The sequence below is a fragment of the Scyliorhinus canicula genome, chromosome 6 (genome assembly GCF_902713615.1).
Source record: "Scyliorhinus canicula chromosome 6, sScyCan1.1, whole genome shotgun sequence".
NCBI classification, from domain to species: Eukaryota; Metazoa; Chordata; class Chondrichthyes; order Carcharhiniformes; family Scyliorhinidae; genus Scyliorhinus; species Scyliorhinus canicula.
Window position 1 is genome coordinate 107045081 of NC_052151.1, and position 19471 is coordinate 107064551.

Below are 19471 nucleotides of genomic sequence, written 5' to 3' on the forward strand. Positions count from 1 at the left end.
GGGCTGCTCAGCGACAGGAGGGTTGTCCCTGGCCATTTCTGGTGGTGGTGGTCGACTTCGAACCCTCTGTGCGTCCTGGTCCGCAGATTGGGTTGGGACGGATAGGGCTGCCCGCTGATCGGGCACCCTCTGTTGTGAGGCCCCGGGTGAGGTGGCGGCAGATTCCTGTCTCCGTCTGGAGGCAGACGGCCCTGGTCGTTCGGCATCACGTCCTAGGGAAGAGAATGAGACGGGTTATTTCGATTTGCTCGGCAGGCCGCGTGTGAAAGGACAGAGGATGGGGGAGGTGTCCCAGTGGGCAGGGTGTGTGAAGGGACAGAGGATGGGTGAGGGGTGAGTGTTTGTCAGGGAGGGTTGTCTCACTTGCTGCAGTTCCGCCAACCTCGCATTGCGCGATATCGCGGGTGGCAGACCCCCCAACAAGGTCCAGTGCCCTCTGTTCAAAGGTGCTGAGGGGGTGCAGGTTGGGCGAACCCCCTCCAGTCTTGTGCCGCACACGGTGGTTATGAGCGGCCTTGGCCTGTTGGGGGAGGGAACATAGGTAGATCATTACAAAACGGTAGGTATCAGCAGTCCGTTCAGATACTGGCACAGTTTTGGGGGGGCAAGTTGTCATAAGACGATTGCATCTCTCCTCGGGGCCAGAGCGCTGGGTCTGCGACAACTTTGTGAACCACCCTCAAATAACTCTGCCCCAATCCCCCCCCCCCCCCCTCCCGTGCCCGGGGGGGGGGGGGGGGGGGGGGTGTGCTTAAGTTAAGGGGGAGTGATGGTTGTGACTAGGGGGCACCCTCATGGCACTTACCCTGGCAGACCTGGTGAGGTCGTGTAGCTTCTTCCTACATTGCTCTGCTGAGCGAGGGGTCTGCCCCACAGCACTGACGGCAGCAGCCACATCACGCCAGGCCTGGCGTACCGCGCTGGCAGGTTGGCGATGCCCTCTCCGCGGGCGGATAATGCCCCTCCTCTGCTCCACGGCATCGAGCAGCGCCTCGACGTCAGCATCTACAAAGCGAGGAGCAGCTCTCCTCGGCTCCGACATCCTGCCCGACAGATTCTGTGGTTGCCCGCGCCTTTTTACGGCGTCGGGCGGCGTCACGTGGGCGTGTTCGTGTCGTCGTCGCGTTCCGTCGTCATCACGCACGTAATTGACGCGGCCGCGCTACTAGCCCATTTCCAGGAAGTGAATCCGTCGGGAAATGAAGCCTTCGCGACCGTCGTAAAACGGTCCCGATTTTTACGACGGTTTTGCGACTTTCCGCGGGTGCGGAGAATTTCGCCCCTCAATTTCCTGTTCCAGCTTGAAATCATGTTTGAGGTTTGTTTTCAATCTCTCTGCAAATTCATGTTTTTTTTTTAAATAAACTCGAATTAGACTCTTCCATTTCAATGTTCTGTCAATGTTGGGCATAAAATAACCCCATGTCAGAAATCTGAAATAAATACCTGTAAAATATTAGTCTGATACAGCAGATGATTCTGTATTTGGTGTTGAGAGAGGAAGGTTGCCAGGGAAATAAATTGGAATGAGTGTAAAAGGCATCACAATAGTAGTGCAATGCATTGTGGGGGAAATATGAGTGCCCACAGCATTAATTCATCACAACGGGAAGCGCAAGGAGTTTAGCACGTGCTGCCTTCCTAAATAGTTTTATGACTTGATAGAATTAATTAAAATCATTCAGTCACATGTGAAGAGTTTTTAAATTTTTCACGCCTTATTTTTAGCATTTCAATTACAAACTGCTTCTATTTTTTTCCGTTTTGTCTCCTTTCACAAGTGTGCCTTGTTTTTTTTACTGGAATATGCTTCTATCTGTGCTGGGCAGCTCTCCAGTACCTCACTAAACAGCCAGACCTCATGTGAGAGTATCAGCAGACTGGCCATAGACTACATCAGTCAAACCCATTCCTGGTCTTATGCATGCAAGTGCACGCGCACACACTCACTCATACACATACACACATACATACATACATACATACACATATACATACATACATACACACACTATCCAAACAAACCCCACACAGTGCCTTGGCACCACATGGGGAGGTGACGGCATAGTGGTATTGCCCCTGGACTGGTAATACAGAGACCATGGGCAATGGGGACCCTGGTTCAAGTTCCACCATGGCAGGTGATGGAATTTTACTTGAATTTTTAAAAAATAAATAAAAGTTTGACTATATTGGCGAGTGTCATAAAAACCCATCTGGTTCATTAATATCCTTTCGGGAAGGAAATCTGCCATCCTTACCTGGTCTGGCCTGCAGGTGACTCCAGACACACAACAGTGTATTTGTTTCTTAAATACCCTGAACAAGGGTAATTAAGGATGGACAATAAATACTGGCCTAGCCTGTGAATTTTTAAAAACGTTCTTACGCAAATACACATATGATAATTCTAAACCCTAAACACTTGTAAGTCTGTGTCGGTTAAAAGTTTTAAAAGTATCAAAGCCAAATTTCACCTTTCCTTGAAGGACGGCCCCTCATTTAAATATTTTAATATGACTGTGTACCTCAGATTTGAGGTGAGATTCTCTGTTCAGTCTCTGGGGGTATTCCCTTTATTTAGGGGGTCTCTGTATTTAGGGGAATCAGTTGTAGTGGAACAAGGATTTATTGAACTATGAACAATACTCTGTCCAAGACAGTAACTCTCTCCTAATCCAGCCCTTGTTGGAACAACCAATACCTGTGGGCCCTACTTGGGCAGGCTTTTATTTGTCATCTTTAACGAGCTTCAACGAGTTAGTTGGCCTCTGCCACCTACCTGGGAAGCTCATACTTCACAAGTCCCACAGGGTTTTCCCGTTGTCCTCATGGGGTTATTACACCCACCCCCCCCCCCCCCCCCCCCCCCAAAATCTGAAAGTTCTCCCTCAGCCGCCAATGATGGGGACCTTCTGCGCTGCTTCACCCGAATTCAACTTGCAGCAGCTCTGGGTCGGCCTTTTTTCTGGCCAACCTCCGAAGTGTTATCGCTGAGTCGTCCAAGCCAGAGTCATCCTCCTATCGCTGGACCAGGTGCTGAGATATAGACTGTTGCGATCCAATGGGAGCTGAACAAGCACCAGAGTTTTCCTATTGTGGCCCTGAATATCATCGAAGCCACCTTGTTTACGTCAAGCCACTTTGAGTGGACATCCACGATGACGAGGTACATGGACCCCATGAAAGACCCTGCGAAGTCCGCGTCCAGTCAGACTTCCAGGCCATGCCCATGGATGAAGGGAGGCCACTAGCGGGAGTTTCTCACGTTACTGCCGCACTGAGCAGCTGCGTACGACCTCTCAATGTCCCTATCGATCCCAGGCCACGAAATATAACCATAGGCTAACATCTTCACCTTAGGGGTGCTAGTTGCTAACTATGTAGATACTTCAGCAGGGACTCCTGACCCTGCGGCAGGATTACTACGCGAGCTCCCTACAATATGACACCACCCTCCACAGTAAGCTCCAAGTGCTTCTGGGCAAAAGGCTGTAGGCCTACAGGAAGGGTCCCCTCTGTTCCGCCGCTCAAAAGCATGTGGCAGAATTTCATCAGTCTCGGAATTCGTTGCGTTCATTTAAAAAAAAAAATAATTTTTATTGAAAAATTTGGAATTTATACAACAACATCAAACCATACTAAAATACCAACGATAACAGTAATAACAACAATCATAAACCTTCACCTCTCCTCAATGAACAACCCAACATATTAACAACAACTTAAGTTAACCCAGTGATAAGTTACATAACCGTAGCGAAAAAATATATAGAAACTATAGTTAGGAACCCCCCCCCCCCCCCAATCCTCTCAGGGCAAATTTTACCCTTTCCAACTTTATAAATCCCGCCATGTTATTGACCCAGGTCTCCACACTTGGGGGCCTCGCATCCTTCCACTGTAGCAAGATCCTCCGCCGGGCTACATGGGACGCAAAAGCCAGAACACCGGCCTCTTTCGCCTCCTGCACTCCCGGCTCCACCACAACTCTGAAAATCGCAAGTCCCCACCCTGGTTTGACCCTGGATCCAACCACCCTCGACACCGTCCCCGCCACCCCCTACCAGAATTCTTCCAGTGCCGGGCATGCCCAGAACATATGGGCATGATTCGCTGGACTCCCCGAACACCTGGTGCACCTGTCCTCACCCCCAAAGAACCTACCCATCCTAGTCCCGGACATGTGGGCCCGGTGCAGCACCTTAAATTGGATGAGGCTAAGCCTCGCACATGAAGAGGAAGAGTTGACTCTCTCCAAGGCATCCGCCCAAGTCCCGTCCTCTATCTGCTCCCCAAGTTCCCCCTCCCATTTAGCCTTCAGCTCCTCCACTGACGACTCCTCCACCTCCTGCATTACCTTATAGATGTCAGACACCTTCCCCTCTCCGACTCACACCCCCGAAAGCACTCTGTCCATCGTCCCCTGCGAGGGCAGCAAAGGGAATCCCTCTACCTGTCGCCTAGCAAACGCCTTTACCTGCAAGTATCTGAACATGTTCCCTTGGGGAAGCCCAAATTTATTTTCCAGTTCCCCCAAGCCCGCAAACCTCCCGCCAATAAACAGGTCCCTCAATTTACTGATGCCCACCCTTTGCCAACCCCTAAATCCCCCATCCTTGTTCCCCGGGATGAACCGATGATTGCCACTCAATGGAGCCTCCATCGAGCCCCCTGTTTCCTCCCTATGCCGTCTCCACTGTCCGCAGATTCTTAGGGTGGATTCCGTTGCGTTCATGAGCGCACTTGAGTAGCCATCACTGGTAAGGTATCCATAAAAACAAGAGTTTCAATACTTCATCTGCCACTGGCAGGGATGTGGAATTCATGAGTAATGGTAGACGATTGGGAGCGTCGGCATGGGCAATCTGCATACCCGCATGGTGTTGAAACGATTATTCATAAGTGGCGAATAAAAACGCTCACTGCTGAATTCTAGCTGAAGCGATATGTGGGATTCCCTTATCCTCCCTAAAACGGCTGAGCAGGGGCTTGTGTCAGTCACAACAGAGAAGTGGGTCCAACAAACATATTGGTGTAATTTCTTCACTCAAAATATTATCTCCAAACCCTCATTCTCGATTTGAGCATATCAATGTTCAGTATACACCAGGGTTCTCGAGGCGAAAATGATGGGGTATTCCGTGACGTCCCATCTGTGGGCCAGCACTGCCCCAATGCCATAAGGGGAGGCTTCACAAGTTAGGATTAGCAGCGAAACTGGATGATAGTGAGTGAACAGCTGTGTGGACAACAGACGTTCTATTAGTACGGCAAATGTTTGTCTTGTGAGACGCCTCAGAACTACTTCGAGTCCTTCTCCAACAGTATGTGGTGGAGTGGAGCCAGTAAGGTGGCCAGATTGGCAATGAACTTTCCATAATAATTTACCAAGACTAGGAACAGCCAGAGATCAGAGGTGTTCTTCGGGGTCAGGGCCCCTTTTTTGGCCCAAACCTCATCTTCCACTGGGTGTAGGCCATCGCTGTCCACTCTGTATCCTAAGTAAGTTACCACTGTAGCGCAAAACACAAACCTGCTCCTCTTTTGCCAGGTGCCTACTTGGGAAAACCGGCTGAATACTTCTTTCAGATTGTCCATATGCTCCATATCCATGGTGCCCATGATGAGCACATCTTCTAGATAGCCACCTTCAGCAGAGCCTGTAGCATATTTTACATTACATGCTGGAAAATTGCCTGGGCAAGTATTTATGGTGGTAAATCTTCTGGACGTTGGATCTAGCTTCACTTGTAAATAGGTGTGGTTCATGTTAAGTTTCATAAAAGAACACGCTCCAGCAACGGGGAGAGTGGGCACCCCTGCCTTGTCCCACGGTGTTGCCTGAAACATGCCCGAAAATGGGGAAGAGTGAGGTGTTGCCAAAGAACCTGAGCTTACCCGATTTGTCCGCACATGTGCTACCGGCACCCTATCCAACAATCGGACCAAGTCCACAAACCCCTGCCCGAACCCAAACCTTCCTAACACTTCCCACAAATATCCTATTCCACCCGATCAAAAGCCTTCTCTGTCCATTGCCACTGCCATCTCTACGTCCTGTCCCTCCAGGTCATCACAATCACGTTTAGTAATCAAACATTCGCCGACAGTTGCCTCCCCTTTACAAGCCCTGATCTTCTCCTATCACCCCGGGCACATAGTCCTCAATTCGCGAGGCCAGGATCTTTGCCAACAACTTAGCATCTACACTGAATAGCGATATCGGGCGATGGGACCCACTGCTCAGATCGTTATCCATCTTTAAAGTAAAGTAATCTTTATTGTCTCTACTTCAACAATCTTGCCAGGGGACCTCTGAATACCTCCTGTCCACCCGCAGAATCTCGTCCACCAATCTGTCATCTCCGCTCGCTCCACCTTTCCCCTGTGCACCCAATTTAGATATGAACTCCCCCCTAACCACTGCCTTTGGCACCTCCCATTGCATGAGGGCAAAGACCTCACCCATATCGTTCAGTTTCATGTACTCCCAAATAGCGGCCTTCACCCGCTCACACCTCCTCATCCGCTAACAAACCTACGTCCAGTCACCACTGCAGGCGTGTCCCCAATTCCCCCCCCCCTGCCCACCACAAAAAAGTCATTCCACAAGTACACCCTGTGCACATGGAAGATGGCTCCCAAAACAGCCTCCCAAATCGCCACGGATCCCCCCGCACCCCACACCATGTGCTCCATGAACCCCTTCAGCTCCCTCGCCACCGCCTCCCCGACCTCGGGCTAGACCAGTCCAAACCTGGTTCAATGACTGTGTTAAAGTTTCCCCCCCCCCCCCTCTCCTCCCCAATAATCAACTGGTGTGAGTTCAGGTCCTGGATCTTCCCCAGCACCCGCCTTATAAACTCCGCATTGTCCCAGTTTGGAGCATAAACATTTACCAAAACCACCGGCATCCCCTCCAGCTTTCCACTCACCATCGCCAACCTCCCTCATCTGCCTCAAACACCACCCGTTTATTTATCAACACCGCCACCCCCCCGCATCTTCATGTCTAACCCCGAATGAAAGGCTTACCCTACCCTTCAAGTGTGTTTCTTGCGCAAAGGCCACATCCGCCTTCAAACTCCTCAAATGCGGGAACATATGCGACTGTTTGACTGGCCCATTCAGCCCTCTCACGTTCCATGTGACCAACCTGGTCGGGGCCACCCCTCCTCTGCCAATCAACCATATCCCTTCTTGGGCCAGTCCCCGGCCCGTGTCACGCGATCCTACAGGCCACCCTTGGATGCCCACCATCACCAATCCACATGGTCAATTACCATTTTTAATGGTTCCATCACCTTGGCTAGGCCTTCCTGGCCTAACCCCCTCTGCCGGCTGAACTTATCATTTAAGAAGTCCACCAGCTGCTCCGTTGACCACTCGGTGTGCTGGGCTGACCGTTTACCCTTCGCCATCTTGTCCTGTGTTGCATCAAGATTCTCTTGCTCCAACTGCTCCCTTCTTCTCGACCCACTTCTCGTTGGTGGCTCCATCCATGAGCCCCACCAGTGGAGTTTAACTTTCTTCCGTCAACTTCACACCTTTTCCCATCAAAACATCCATCCAGCAAGCGCGGTAAAGGTCCAAAAAAGCCACCTCGAACGGGAGATGCCAAATGTGTGACCACTCACTCCGTGGCCGCCATCCGAAGTCTTCCCTGCATAAAGTCATCAAAAAGTCTGATGGTCCACGATGGAGTCGCTCCGCCAGTGTCCATTTCCATCACTACTGGGTGACACCATTTACTTGTAACGTGACCTGGATTGGTGCTACCTTCAGGGCCGTGACGCAGTTCAGCTGTATCAAACAGTCTTCCTCATCTGGCGGGGGGGTCTGGAGGGGGGGGGATATGTACAAGGCCCTGGCTCACGGTGATCCCGGCGGCTGCCTTGGACGGTGCACTCTGCACCAAATTTGGCAGCTCTGGCCATCAGGTATCCTCCAGCCACACATTTAGCAATGTGGTTGGCTCCCTCCTTCGTCCTCGGGGGAAGTAACCCGTAGATCTGCTGACCTGTCTGTGAAATTGTCTCTGAGGTTGCTCTTTGTGAGGAGATCTGTGGCCTGACCAGCATTGCCCCATGATGTAGCGGGAGTCTGAAACAGAGGGCAGGCCAAACCATGGACGCCACAGTCCATGGACCTCTGCAGCTCCTCCATTCCTTTCTCTGAGTTGACATGGATGGTGACAGTTCGATGACCCGTTTTAAATCTAAGGTGGTCTCTGCCAACAGCTTCCTCTGAGTGGCCATGTTGTATATTCCACAAACCAGCCTATCCTGCAGCATTTCGGAGAGGCACGACCCAAACCTGCAATGTTCTGCCTAATTCCTAAGGCAGGTCAAGAGGTCAGTGACCGATTCACCTGGAAACTGCATTGGCATATTAAACCTTTACTGCTGCATGATCACGGAAGGTTTAGGGTTATAATGTTCACCGCAACCAGCTTATTAAACGATTTGGAGTTTGATGTGGCCGGGAAAGCGAAACTCTTTCTAATTACAAAAGTCAGGAGCATGACTTCCTGATGGTCTAACCCCAGAAGAAGCACCTTCTGCATTCAGTATACTGGTTCCAGTCTTCTAGGCCTGCATCAAAGGCTTCAAGCTTACCAAATAGTGGCATCTTGAACTTTACGTCCATACACTCGGGGATAGTAATCGTCCGGGGCGGCTAGGCGGTCCCACAAGCAAATCTGGAGTTTCTTTTTGTCCCCATTCCTAGTTTAGTAACTTGAAGAAGCCAGCAGTAGTGGAACAAGGATTTATTGAACTATGTACAATATTCTAACCACAGCAGTAACTCTCTCCCAATCCAGTCTTTGTTGGGACAACCAACAACTGTGGGCCTTGCTTGGGCTGGCTTTTATATGTAGTCTCTGACGAGCTCCGGTTGGGTGGCCTCCACCCCCTACCTGGGAAGCTCGTACTCCACGAATCCCATGGCAGATTGACAATGGTTTCCTTGTGGTCCTCATGGGGTTAATAACACTGAGTGACACTTAGGAGTGGAAATTATGGATGATTTTCCATCCTTGATTGAGGAACACTGATATGCATTAACATATGGACATCATCTTACTTGCATTGACCACATATTGAGTCTTCTGTTCTTTAAGGTAGAGTTTACAACTCTATGCTCCTGACATGGAATTCCACCTGGCAGGGATGCATGTTGGGAATTGTGAGGCAGTAATTAGTGGTTCCAGTGGAAAATCCTGCATTACTTCTTTTACTGAATTCCCAATATGTGTTCTGATTAGCAACTTTATAAATGCACCCTTACGTAGTTTATTGAACAGTGTTTCAACTACTGTGAGAACCAAAATTTGTACAAGAGATTATTTACTCTGTATATTTAAACTCATCCGAACACTGCTGCTTGAACCCATAAGGTAAAGTGGCCCTAGTCCCAGATGACCTTAGGCTGCTTTCCCCTTTGACGGGTAGAGCTGACTGGTGGTGATTTAACCTGAGGATCAGCACACCTCAAGCGAAGGGCAAGGTTGAGAAAGCACAGCCTTCATGAATAACCTCAGCCAGTACGGGAATTGAACCCATGCTGCTGGCCTTGGTCTACATCATGAACCAGCTGTCATGCCAGGTGAGCTAAACCAGTTTCCGTGTTCACCCATATCACTGTGCTTGGTGATCTACAGATCCATGCCTTGCAATGCCTCTACTATAAAATTCTCATCCTTGTGTTTAAATCCCTCCATGCCCCCTCCTCCCCTCCCCCCCCTCTCTCTCTCTCTCTCACTGTAATCTTCTACCACCCTGTAGCCCTAATTATTCTCCACTCTTCTCCAGTATTGGCTATGGGATCAATTTTAATCCCTCCTATTTGCGGCTGCCAAGGTCCAAAGCTCTCAGGTTCCCTCTGTAAACACTACCATCTCTACACTCTCTCCTCCTTTAAGACAATCATTAAAACCTACCTCTTTGATCAAGTTTTTGGTTACCTGTCCTAACATCTCCTCTCAGCATCAGACTTACTTTGATCGTGCTTACGTGAAGTGGCTTGGGATGTCACATAAGCACTGATGTTGTTATTTATTATGTCATTCTTTTGCCTGTGATTTGATCTATTATGACAGTGCTTCACCATTATGACAACACAGATATATCCTGAAATGAGCTCACCTGGCTTGGTCATGTATGTTAATGTTATATTAAAGTTCGGAGAGATTCTGAATGAAGGATGAGGCATTAAACTGAGTGCTCTCTCTGGTGCATTTACAAAATTCTGTGGCACAACCTGAAGAAGGTATCGGGTTCTCCCCAGAAAACACAACAAAACAGATTATCTTATGTATCTAAATTGTGTTTGTGAGATCTCGCTGTTTGCAAATTGGATGTCACGTCTGCCTTTACAGCTATACTTCAAAAGTACTTAATTGGCTGTGAAGAAGCACTTTGGGGTGTCCTGAAGGTGACATTACACAAATCTTCCTTCCTTGCCTTCACTCAAGAAGTGCTTCCGAAAGTAAAATTAGCTTGATAGAAGGACATCACATGGAGAGGGGTACTTTCAGTAAGAAGGATTTCCCACCCCTTCCCACCGGCGGGAGCTTACGGTGGGTTCCCCGACGACAAGGAGGGCAAGGCACACAGAATGGATTAGACTTTGGCGGGACCGGGAGGGCGTGTTCCCAGCCAAGAATTCCTTTTGTGCGGGTCATTAGTAAACTCTACATAGCTGTTCGGTAACATAACCATAGGAACAAAAGTGGGCCATCTAATTAATTTTGCCAGTTCCACCATTTACTGGAATCATCGTTGATCTTTGACTTAACTCCCTTTTGCTCCATGTCCCTTCATACTGTTGGTTAAGAAAATCTATAAATCGCAGTTTGAAAATTGGCGATTGACCTGTAGCACCAATTGCCATTTATTGAAGTTCCAAACTTCACTATCCTTTGTGTGTGGGAGTGATTCCCTCTGCATTCCTGAAAGACCTGGCTCAATCTTTTAGGCTATGATGTGATTTGGTTTGATTTATTGTCACGTGTACTGAGGTACAGTGAAAAATATTGTCCTGCGTACAGTCCAGACAGATTGTTCCATATATGAAAAACATAGGGCAAACATAAATATAGATAAATCGAAGGATCAAAAAGCGACGTTGCTATGAACGCTTGGCCGCCACAAGTCAGTTATCCCTGTGGTAACTTTTCTGACATCTCCTCCTTAAAACCCAAAAGGTCAGAAGGATCATGAGGCCCCGCTTTCATGGTCTGTATTCGTACTGAAAATCAAGATCAAGTGAGCTTTGCCCTTCTGCTCTGCGGTAGGTTTCTGTCCTCCCTGAGCTCGCCTTAGGACACCTGTGTTACGGTGTGACAGGTGTACCACCCCAGTCAAACTCCCCACCTGCCACTGTGTGCGGAGCGGGTCGCGCACGGCCTCCTGGGAGCTTCCGACCAGAAGCGAGAGCCCCTCAGGGCTCGCCTCCCCGCCTCACCGGGTAAGTGAAAAAATGATAAGAGTAGTGGTATTTCACCGGCAGACGGAGCCTCCCATTTATTCTACACCTCTCATGTCTCTTCACAGTGCCAGACTAGAGTTCAGCTCAACAGGGTCTTCTTTCCCCGCTGATTCTGCCAAGCCCGTTTGTAATCATCAGTAGGGTAAAACTAAACTATATAACTATATAGCTAAACTATATAACTAACTATATAAATCGGTATTGAGGTCTATCATAGCGAGGAGGTATTGTTATTTATCCTTACTGATTGTGGTATATGGATCAGGAAGTCAAGGATCCAGTTGCAGAGGGAGGAGTCAAGTCCTAGGTGCCTCCTACTCCTGGACTCTCCAACCAACATAAGTTTACCCTCTCACACATATCTTGGAAGCTTTGACCGAATCACCCATAACTTTCTAATTTCCAGGAAATGCAACCCTAGTTTGTGACATCTACAGTTGTAATTTAATCCTTGGTAATTATTTCGGTAAATTTATGCTATCTTCCTTTCTAAGGTGGTGCCCAGAGCAGAATATTGTACTACTCCACAAGTGGTATAATCAGACTTTGAATATATGTCATGTGACTTTACCCCTTGTTTTCTAGTCCTCCTGATACAAATTTGATTATTTTCATTATTTATCTATGACTATATATATATGCATTTATTTTATAATTTTAAGAGGGTGTGAGTGTCACTGGCCCATCCCTAATAGCTCTTGAGAAGGTGGGGAACTGTCTTCTCGAACTGCTGCAGTCGGTGTGGTGTAGGTACACCCACAGTGCTGCTAGGAAGGGAGTTCCAGAATGTTTACCCAATGACAATTAAGTAATAGTGATATAATTCCAAGTCAAGATCGTGTGTTACTTGGAGGGAATCCTACAGGTGGCGGTGTTCCCTGCATCTGCTGCCCTTGTCCTTCTAGATGGTACCAGTTGTTTGTTTGGAAGACAGGGGTTTCTTCAGTGCATCTTGTAGATGGTACACACACAAAGAACAGTACAGCACAGGAACAGGCCCTTTGGTCTGTCAAGCCTGTGCCAATCATGATGCCTGTCTAAATGAAAACATTCTGAACTTCCGGGGTCCGTATCCCTTTATTCCCTTCCTATTCATGTATTTATCAAGATACCTCAAACGTTGTTATCATATCTGCTTCCACCACCTCCTCCAGCAGCGCGTTCCAGGCACTCACCATCCTCTGTGTAAAGAACTTCCCTTGCACATCTCCTCTAAACTTTGCCCCTTGCTCCTTAAACCTATGTCTCCTAGTAATTGACTTTTCCACCCTGGGAAAAAGCTTCTGACGATCCACTCTGTCCATGCCACTCAATGTTATAAACTTGTGTCAGGTCGCCTCTCAACCTTTGTCGTTCCATTGCCATTGTACATTGGTGGCGGATGGAGTAAATATTAAACGTGGTGGACGGGGTGCCAATCAAGCAGTTGCTTTGTCCTGGATGGTGTCGAGCTGCTTGAGTGTTGTTTGTTTTTATAAATTTAGAGTAGCCAATATTTGTTTTCCAATTAAGGGGTAATTTAGCATGGCCAATCCACCTAACCTGCACATCTTTGGGTTGTGGGGGTGAAACCCACACAGACATGGGGAGAATGTGCAAATTCCGCACGGACAGTGACCCAGGGCCGGGATTCAAACCCGGGTCCTCAGCGCTGTAGTTCCAGTGCTAACCACTGCGCCACATGCCACACTCTGAGTGTTGAAGCTGCACTCATCCATGCAAGTAGAGACTATCCCATCACACTCCTGACATGTGCCTTGTAGATGGTGAACAGGCTTTGGACGTCAAGGAGGTGAGTTTCATTCAAAATTTCACTCATTTGGCTTCATCCAAAAAGCATTTCTAAAAGTAAAATTAGCTTTATCAACTGCCAGAATCACCAAAACTAACGAATGGTAACAGCAAGTATTGTGTAAAATGCTCTGATTTTGCTGTTCAGATGAACATTGAGGTACTTGATCTTTGCTTTTGTAGTTGATGACATCATTTGAGCACCTTATCATATTGCAGGTGTCCCCCATTTAAAGCACGTCCAAATAGCCTTTTCATTTCAGCAGAGTTTGCAAATTGTAGAACCTACCCCAATAGCACTGCTTCCATTTTTATTTTTGCAGGTTACTGAGCAGATGCCAAGAACCAAGTTCTAACCTCGCATGCTCAGTCTGCTTTTTTAAACATGCTGCTGCTTCGCTCACTGCCTCTCCCAACTCCCTTGCTCAAACATTCCTGCTCACCTCCTCTCCCGCCACTTCTTTCTCCTGCTTCCCACTCACTGCTTCCCTCTCCCATCTCCCCTCTTGCTGCTTCCCTTTCCCAATTCCCGCTCCACTTGCTGCATCCCTCTTCAAACTGACTGACACTTGCTTGCCAACCCTCTCCCAGTCACTGCCCTGCCCTCCCTTCCACTCAATGCTTCCCTCTCCCCAGCTCTCATTTCTTCCTCCTCACTGCCTCACTCGCTACCTCTCTCTCAAGCCTTCACTGTGAGCAAGAGAGGGGTGGCGAGAGGAAGCAAAGAGGATGTCAGGAGAGGGACAGTGGGCCAGAAGCAGGGAGCGAGGCAGCGAGTGGGTGGTATGAAGCTATGAGGGGGTAAATAGAATAAGTTGTCGAGTTTAGTAAGAGTAGCAAGCAGAAAGCATATTTGGCTGGTTAACTTCAAGGCAGCCAGTAGCACAGTGGTTTGCATTGTTGCTTCAAAGCACATGGGTCCCAGGTTCGATTTTCGGCTTGGGTCACTGTCTGTGCGGAGTCTGCATGTTCTTCCTGCGTCTGCGTGGGTTTCCTCCGGGTGCTCCGGTTTCCTCCCACAAGTCCCGAAAGCCATGCTGTTAGGTAATTTGAACATTCTGAATTCTCCCTCAGTGCACCCGGAAAAGCACCGGATTGTGGAGACTAGGGGCTTTTCACAGTAACTTGCAGTGTTTCTGTAAGCCTACTTGTGAGAATAATAAAAATTATTAACCCAACCTTATAATGCTTTCTTATGTCAAAGTGATTTTCATGCATTCATTTCGCCCAATGTACATTAGAAACACATTAGGAGCGCTAAGTGAGGGCAAGCTGTACTGATCTACAGTTAGTCCCAAGTACCCATTAATCTTGTGTCATATTTCGGACATACATGCATAAATTCTTTATGCATTGCCCCAGATATTAATTGCTTTATAGGAGACAAAGCTATGCTCAATTAACAATGCAACTCACTTCTAAATTTCTTGTAATCAGAAGTAATACAAATGAATTATTCTACCTCAGATTAACTTGTGAAATTTAAGTATAAGGTAATAAGTAGTTTTCCCATGAAGAACTAATCTGTTTTGAAAGTGTGATACTTACTGAATAGTGTAATTATCTCTCACACAATTCACAAGCTGAAACAGCAGGTTCTTCACAGCTTTCCCCTTTACATGATTGTGATTGTCAATCCTTTTCGGAACTACATGTTGCACTGTGCTGTGAAGATCAGCTCTGCATTGTCATCAACCTAACCAATCTCACTTGTCTGAGGTTTTCTTCGAATTGCTAATCTCCCTTTTAATGCCTCTACCACTTTAATTTAAGTGAAAGGTAAACATTGTTCTGATTACATTCTGGAAGGTAACAATCTTGTTTCTATCTCCTGGGAATAAGAGTGTGATTCAGTTTATGTACTGTCAAATAAGTAAAGTCACCATAGTGCCAGATGACCATAGGCTGCTTTCCCCTTTGAGGGGGAGAGCTGACTGGTGGTGGTTTGGCCTGAGGATCACCACACCTCAGGCAAGGTTGTGAATAACCTCAGCCAGTACAGGAATTGAACCCACACTTTTAGCCTCACTCTGCATCACAAACCAGCGGTCCAGCCAACTGAGCTGCTGTGCAGGAACTGTTCACTCAATCCCATTGGCCTTCTAGGTCCTTGTATAACCACAAAGGCAACATTTTAACAAAAAAAAAATTTTAATAGATGACTTGATAAATTTCAGCAAATCACTTTTTGTAGATATTAATAAAATCTAATTTCATATAAATGGAACCAAGTTTTACTGCGTGATGTTAAAAGCTATTTTTGGGAAAGCACTTAGAAGAACAGATTTGACTAACAGCCTGTACTTCATGGGGATGTAATCAACATTTGTAAAGAGTCCAGAAAAAGAGATAATTGCTGTCAGCCTGCACTTGCAGGTGCAAAGAGCAGTCCTGTGGTCATATTTGCTAAAATATAAGGGGTGAGATGCTCTGTCCCGTCACGCCATATTTCTGCCTCACCCCGCTGGCGGGATGCTCCGTTACGCCGTCTAGTCAATGGGGATTGTGGAGCAACCTCATGCCGTTGGGAAACCCCCGGGCTGCCAGCAAAATGGAGCATCCCGCCGGCAGCGAATCCCGCCAAAGGCATTTAGAATGCTGGTCATGAACAACATAAACCTTAGTGTGAACTCATGTTGATGATCTCAATCTCCAGTTTGCTGAGAGTACAAATGTAGTCACCTGAATTGAAAAGAAATCTGCTTGAATGCTGTTTGATAAGGCTCACAATATTGGAAAACTGTAAGGAACAGTGGGCAATCCAGTCACCTTTTCCGTCAGTGGTTTAAACCCAGCCCTGATTAATGGGGTGAAGTTCCCTTTGTTTTTTTTAGAGAATATTTTTATTGAGGCTGTTAAAATTTTAACAATTTTACACATCAAATTTTCAACAATAAGAAAAACACAACAATATAACCAACAACCCCCCCCCCCCCTCCCCCGAGCACAAAACCCCAGCTAACATGGCTTACACAAACAGTTTCACCTTCCCCAACCAGTTGGTTCTCCTGCCCTTTCTCGTCTTTCTCTTCCCTTTGTTGACCATGAGGTGTGGAATTAATTTGGACAGCCTTAGATCCATTTTTATTGGGCTATACAATTCAGAACTATAAGCTCAGCTCAGTTGTGAAAATTAAAGATGGTGACTTGGTGCGTGTTTAATGGGTAGCACAGTAGCATTGTGGATAGCACAATTGCTTCACAGCTCCAGAGTCCCAGGTTCGATTCTGGCTTGGGTCACTGTCTTTGCGGAGTCTGCACATCCTCCCCGTGTGTGCGTGGGTTTCCTCCGGGTGCTCCGGTTTCCTCCCACAGTCCAAAGATGTGCAGGTTAGGTGGATTGGCCATGATAAATTGCCCTTAGTGTCCAAAAGTGCTCTTAGTGTTGGGTGGGGTTACTGGGTTATGGGGATAGGGTGGAGGTGTTGACCTTGGGTAGGGTGCTCTTTCCAAGAGCCGGTGCAGACTCGATGGGCTGAATGGCCTCCTTCTGCACTGTAAATTCTATGATAATCTATGACGAACACTTAGTGCCTGAACTGAGAAGCGCTTCATTCCTCAGCACTGGCATTCCTACCCATTAACCCTGGTTAAAATGTGATGTTTCGTATTGGATCCTAGATGGAATTTTCATTTAGGGGGAAAAAGAAATCTTAAAATATAGTTTACATGGAAAACTGTGAAATACTGTATTAATGCTTCATCATGTAAGTTGATTACGTAAGCTTGATCATAAATAAGAAATAATGCTGTGCTTCTGTGAAGCACCTTGAGATGTTTCTTCCATCTTGAAGGTGCGATATAAATGCAAGTTGTTGTTGCTGAATGTGGCAAAGAATAGTGCGCTGTGCTCTGAAGGTGACACCTGACCTGTTTTGTTTGTTGTGGTGTGTAGGAGAAAAGAAAGAACCTGATGAGGAAGAACTGGTCAGTCTGAGTAAACGACTAGTGGAGACCGCTGTGATTAAGGCTGTACAGCAGTACCTAGAGGAAACACAAACTAAAGCAAATCAGAACAAAAATGGGCAGAAAATAACATTTAAAGACACTGATCCAAACAATGGCAACAAGAAATGAAACGTTACACTTGAAAACACGTGCTTAAGTGTGTGCAGAGAATATTTTTATGATTACACATGATCATTATCTCGAGCTTTCAATGTACCGAGGATGAACAAGCTGGGGGAAAAATTTTAATTGAAATGAAAATAATGAAGACCTTCACAATTTATTCTTCCGACTGAACTACTGCACAAAAGCATGACCTGCCAAATGCTTGTGTTTGGACCTCAAATGTGACAAAATGGCCTCATGCATCGAAAATATTGGTTTGGTTCTTCTCAATGTCATCAATTTCATGGATTTAATTTGTACAACTACAATTCATTTTATTGTAGCAGCAAAGGGAGTGAAACACAATAACACAGAATAAATCGAAAATGATTGAAGACAGTCCTAATGTAAAAACTGTTTGAGCTCTTGCAACAGACTAAGCAGATTTATTCATTTCACAAAACTAAGTTATATGTAAGCTGAATTGGCTTGTGCGCATGGATTCTACCAGTATTTATTTATGATGATGGTTGTGTGTGTTGTGGCACAGTCTACATTGCTTTTACAATTTTTTTTTAATTTGAATCATAAATATTAGAATTAAATCAACTTTTGTTAAATGAAACACATTTTTATCTTTTCTTCTTCAGGGAAAAAGCACAATTCTGACGTAATTAGGAATGCTCTTCAGAAAGAAACCATTACAGTACTGTGCAAACTTAATCAGATAAAAGAACTATTGTCGCATCCAGGGACACAAATCAGAATACAGAGGGAAATGGCTATAAACAGCACTGCAGTGAAGCAGTGATAAGCAGAAGGATCTGTCAACATTGGTTCTTATGACTTGTAAAATGGAAAGAAAAATACAGTAATAAAACCTCTTCGGAAAAGGGAGCTGAGGTCACTCAAAATTAAACAAGGTTTTTTTCAACATAATCCTTATTTTCTATTCCAACAACTTCAATTAGAAAGTTTAATGTTCAGTATTGCTTTTTTGGCATTTGCTCAGCATATGTAATGTAGCTTCTAATTCATTTGAAATATATTTATTTAATATATAGATGTTATATTCAAAACTATATATCTATATATATGTTATTTTTTGCAAACTTTATTAATTTGAATGTTGCCATTAGTGACCACACATAAGTTTTATACTGTCAGTGTGAGGTTACCTGAGAAAGGTAGCATTTTATTTCTGTGAACAAATTAAGCCAACAGTTATATGGAAAGGAAGCTGTTCAGTAGAGCACTCATTTAATTTGCATTTGCTTCGGACTAATTTGCGTAGCTACATTAGTACAGATCCTGATGAATCAATAGTTAATTTAATTCATTCAGTATAACCTGTCTCGGCAAGCTGTACTAGTGCACAATCTATTACATTCCCAGCAATAAGTTACAACTACTTTTTGGCACTTGAGAATGAAATACAGGGCGCGATATAATGGCCGAGTTGCGCTTAAGTGAGAGCGCGATAAGGCTGTTAAATAGCGGGAGAGGCCAGAAACCACAACGGGCGCCGATCCTTTCGGATGTAACAGGTCCGCTCCCCTCGGCAAAATCCGGATCTCACCATAGCGTGGCGAGAAACTAATAATCACCACTTCAAACCAATCTCCATACATTAACAGGAGTCGTCGTCCCCCGTCCGCCCGCGATCCAACCCCTCCCCAGCAAGTGGTCACGCGGGCACTGATTAGTACTCCTTTCTAAAAACGTGAAACTGGCAAAGGGGGTGCTGACAGACAAAGAACTTGGACACACTGGGTTTGTTGCCCCGGTGCTCGGAAGGGATGGGGGAGCAACCGAGGGACCAGCTTCGGTTGGGGTGGGCCACCCTGAGGGGAGGAGGACAGTGGTGTTCGCCTATGGTCTCTGTTGGAGGGGGGGGTGAGGGGGGGGGGGGGACCTGATTGTCTGCGGGTCCACCATGCCAGTCCCTGGATCGTGTACAACCGTTCCGGGGGCAAACCTAGCCCCTGTCTGTCTGCTCCACCGACCACCCATTACTCCCATTGACCGCGGAGGCCTCTGGTTGAAGACTATTGCTAATACGGAATTGGCAATCATAGTTACATGAGTACCTCACAGTTCCCAAGTGGGTTCCCGTGGGTGGACGACCCTC

At 46.6% G+C, this 19471-nt stretch overlaps 2 protein-coding genes across 2 annotated transcripts in view; both read left to right on the plus strand.

Moving 5' to 3' along the window:
* The window catches only part of akap7 (A kinase (PRKA) anchor protein 7), a 64651-nt gene extending 46916 nt beyond the window's left edge, over positions 1 to 17735 (plus strand). Inside the window, exon 2 of the mRNA XM_038799866.1 lies at positions 17183 to 17735. Within this exon, the coding sequence (XP_038655794.1) occupies positions 17183 to 17364 (182 nt within the window). The 3' untranslated portion in view covers positions 17365 to 17735. The remainder of the gene's footprint in view (positions 1 to 17182) is intronic.
* Positions 1 to 19471, plus strand: part of LOC119967375 (A-kinase anchor protein 7-like) — a 292631-nt gene that overhangs the window by 234909 nt on the left and 38251 nt on the right. The window lies entirely within an intron of this gene.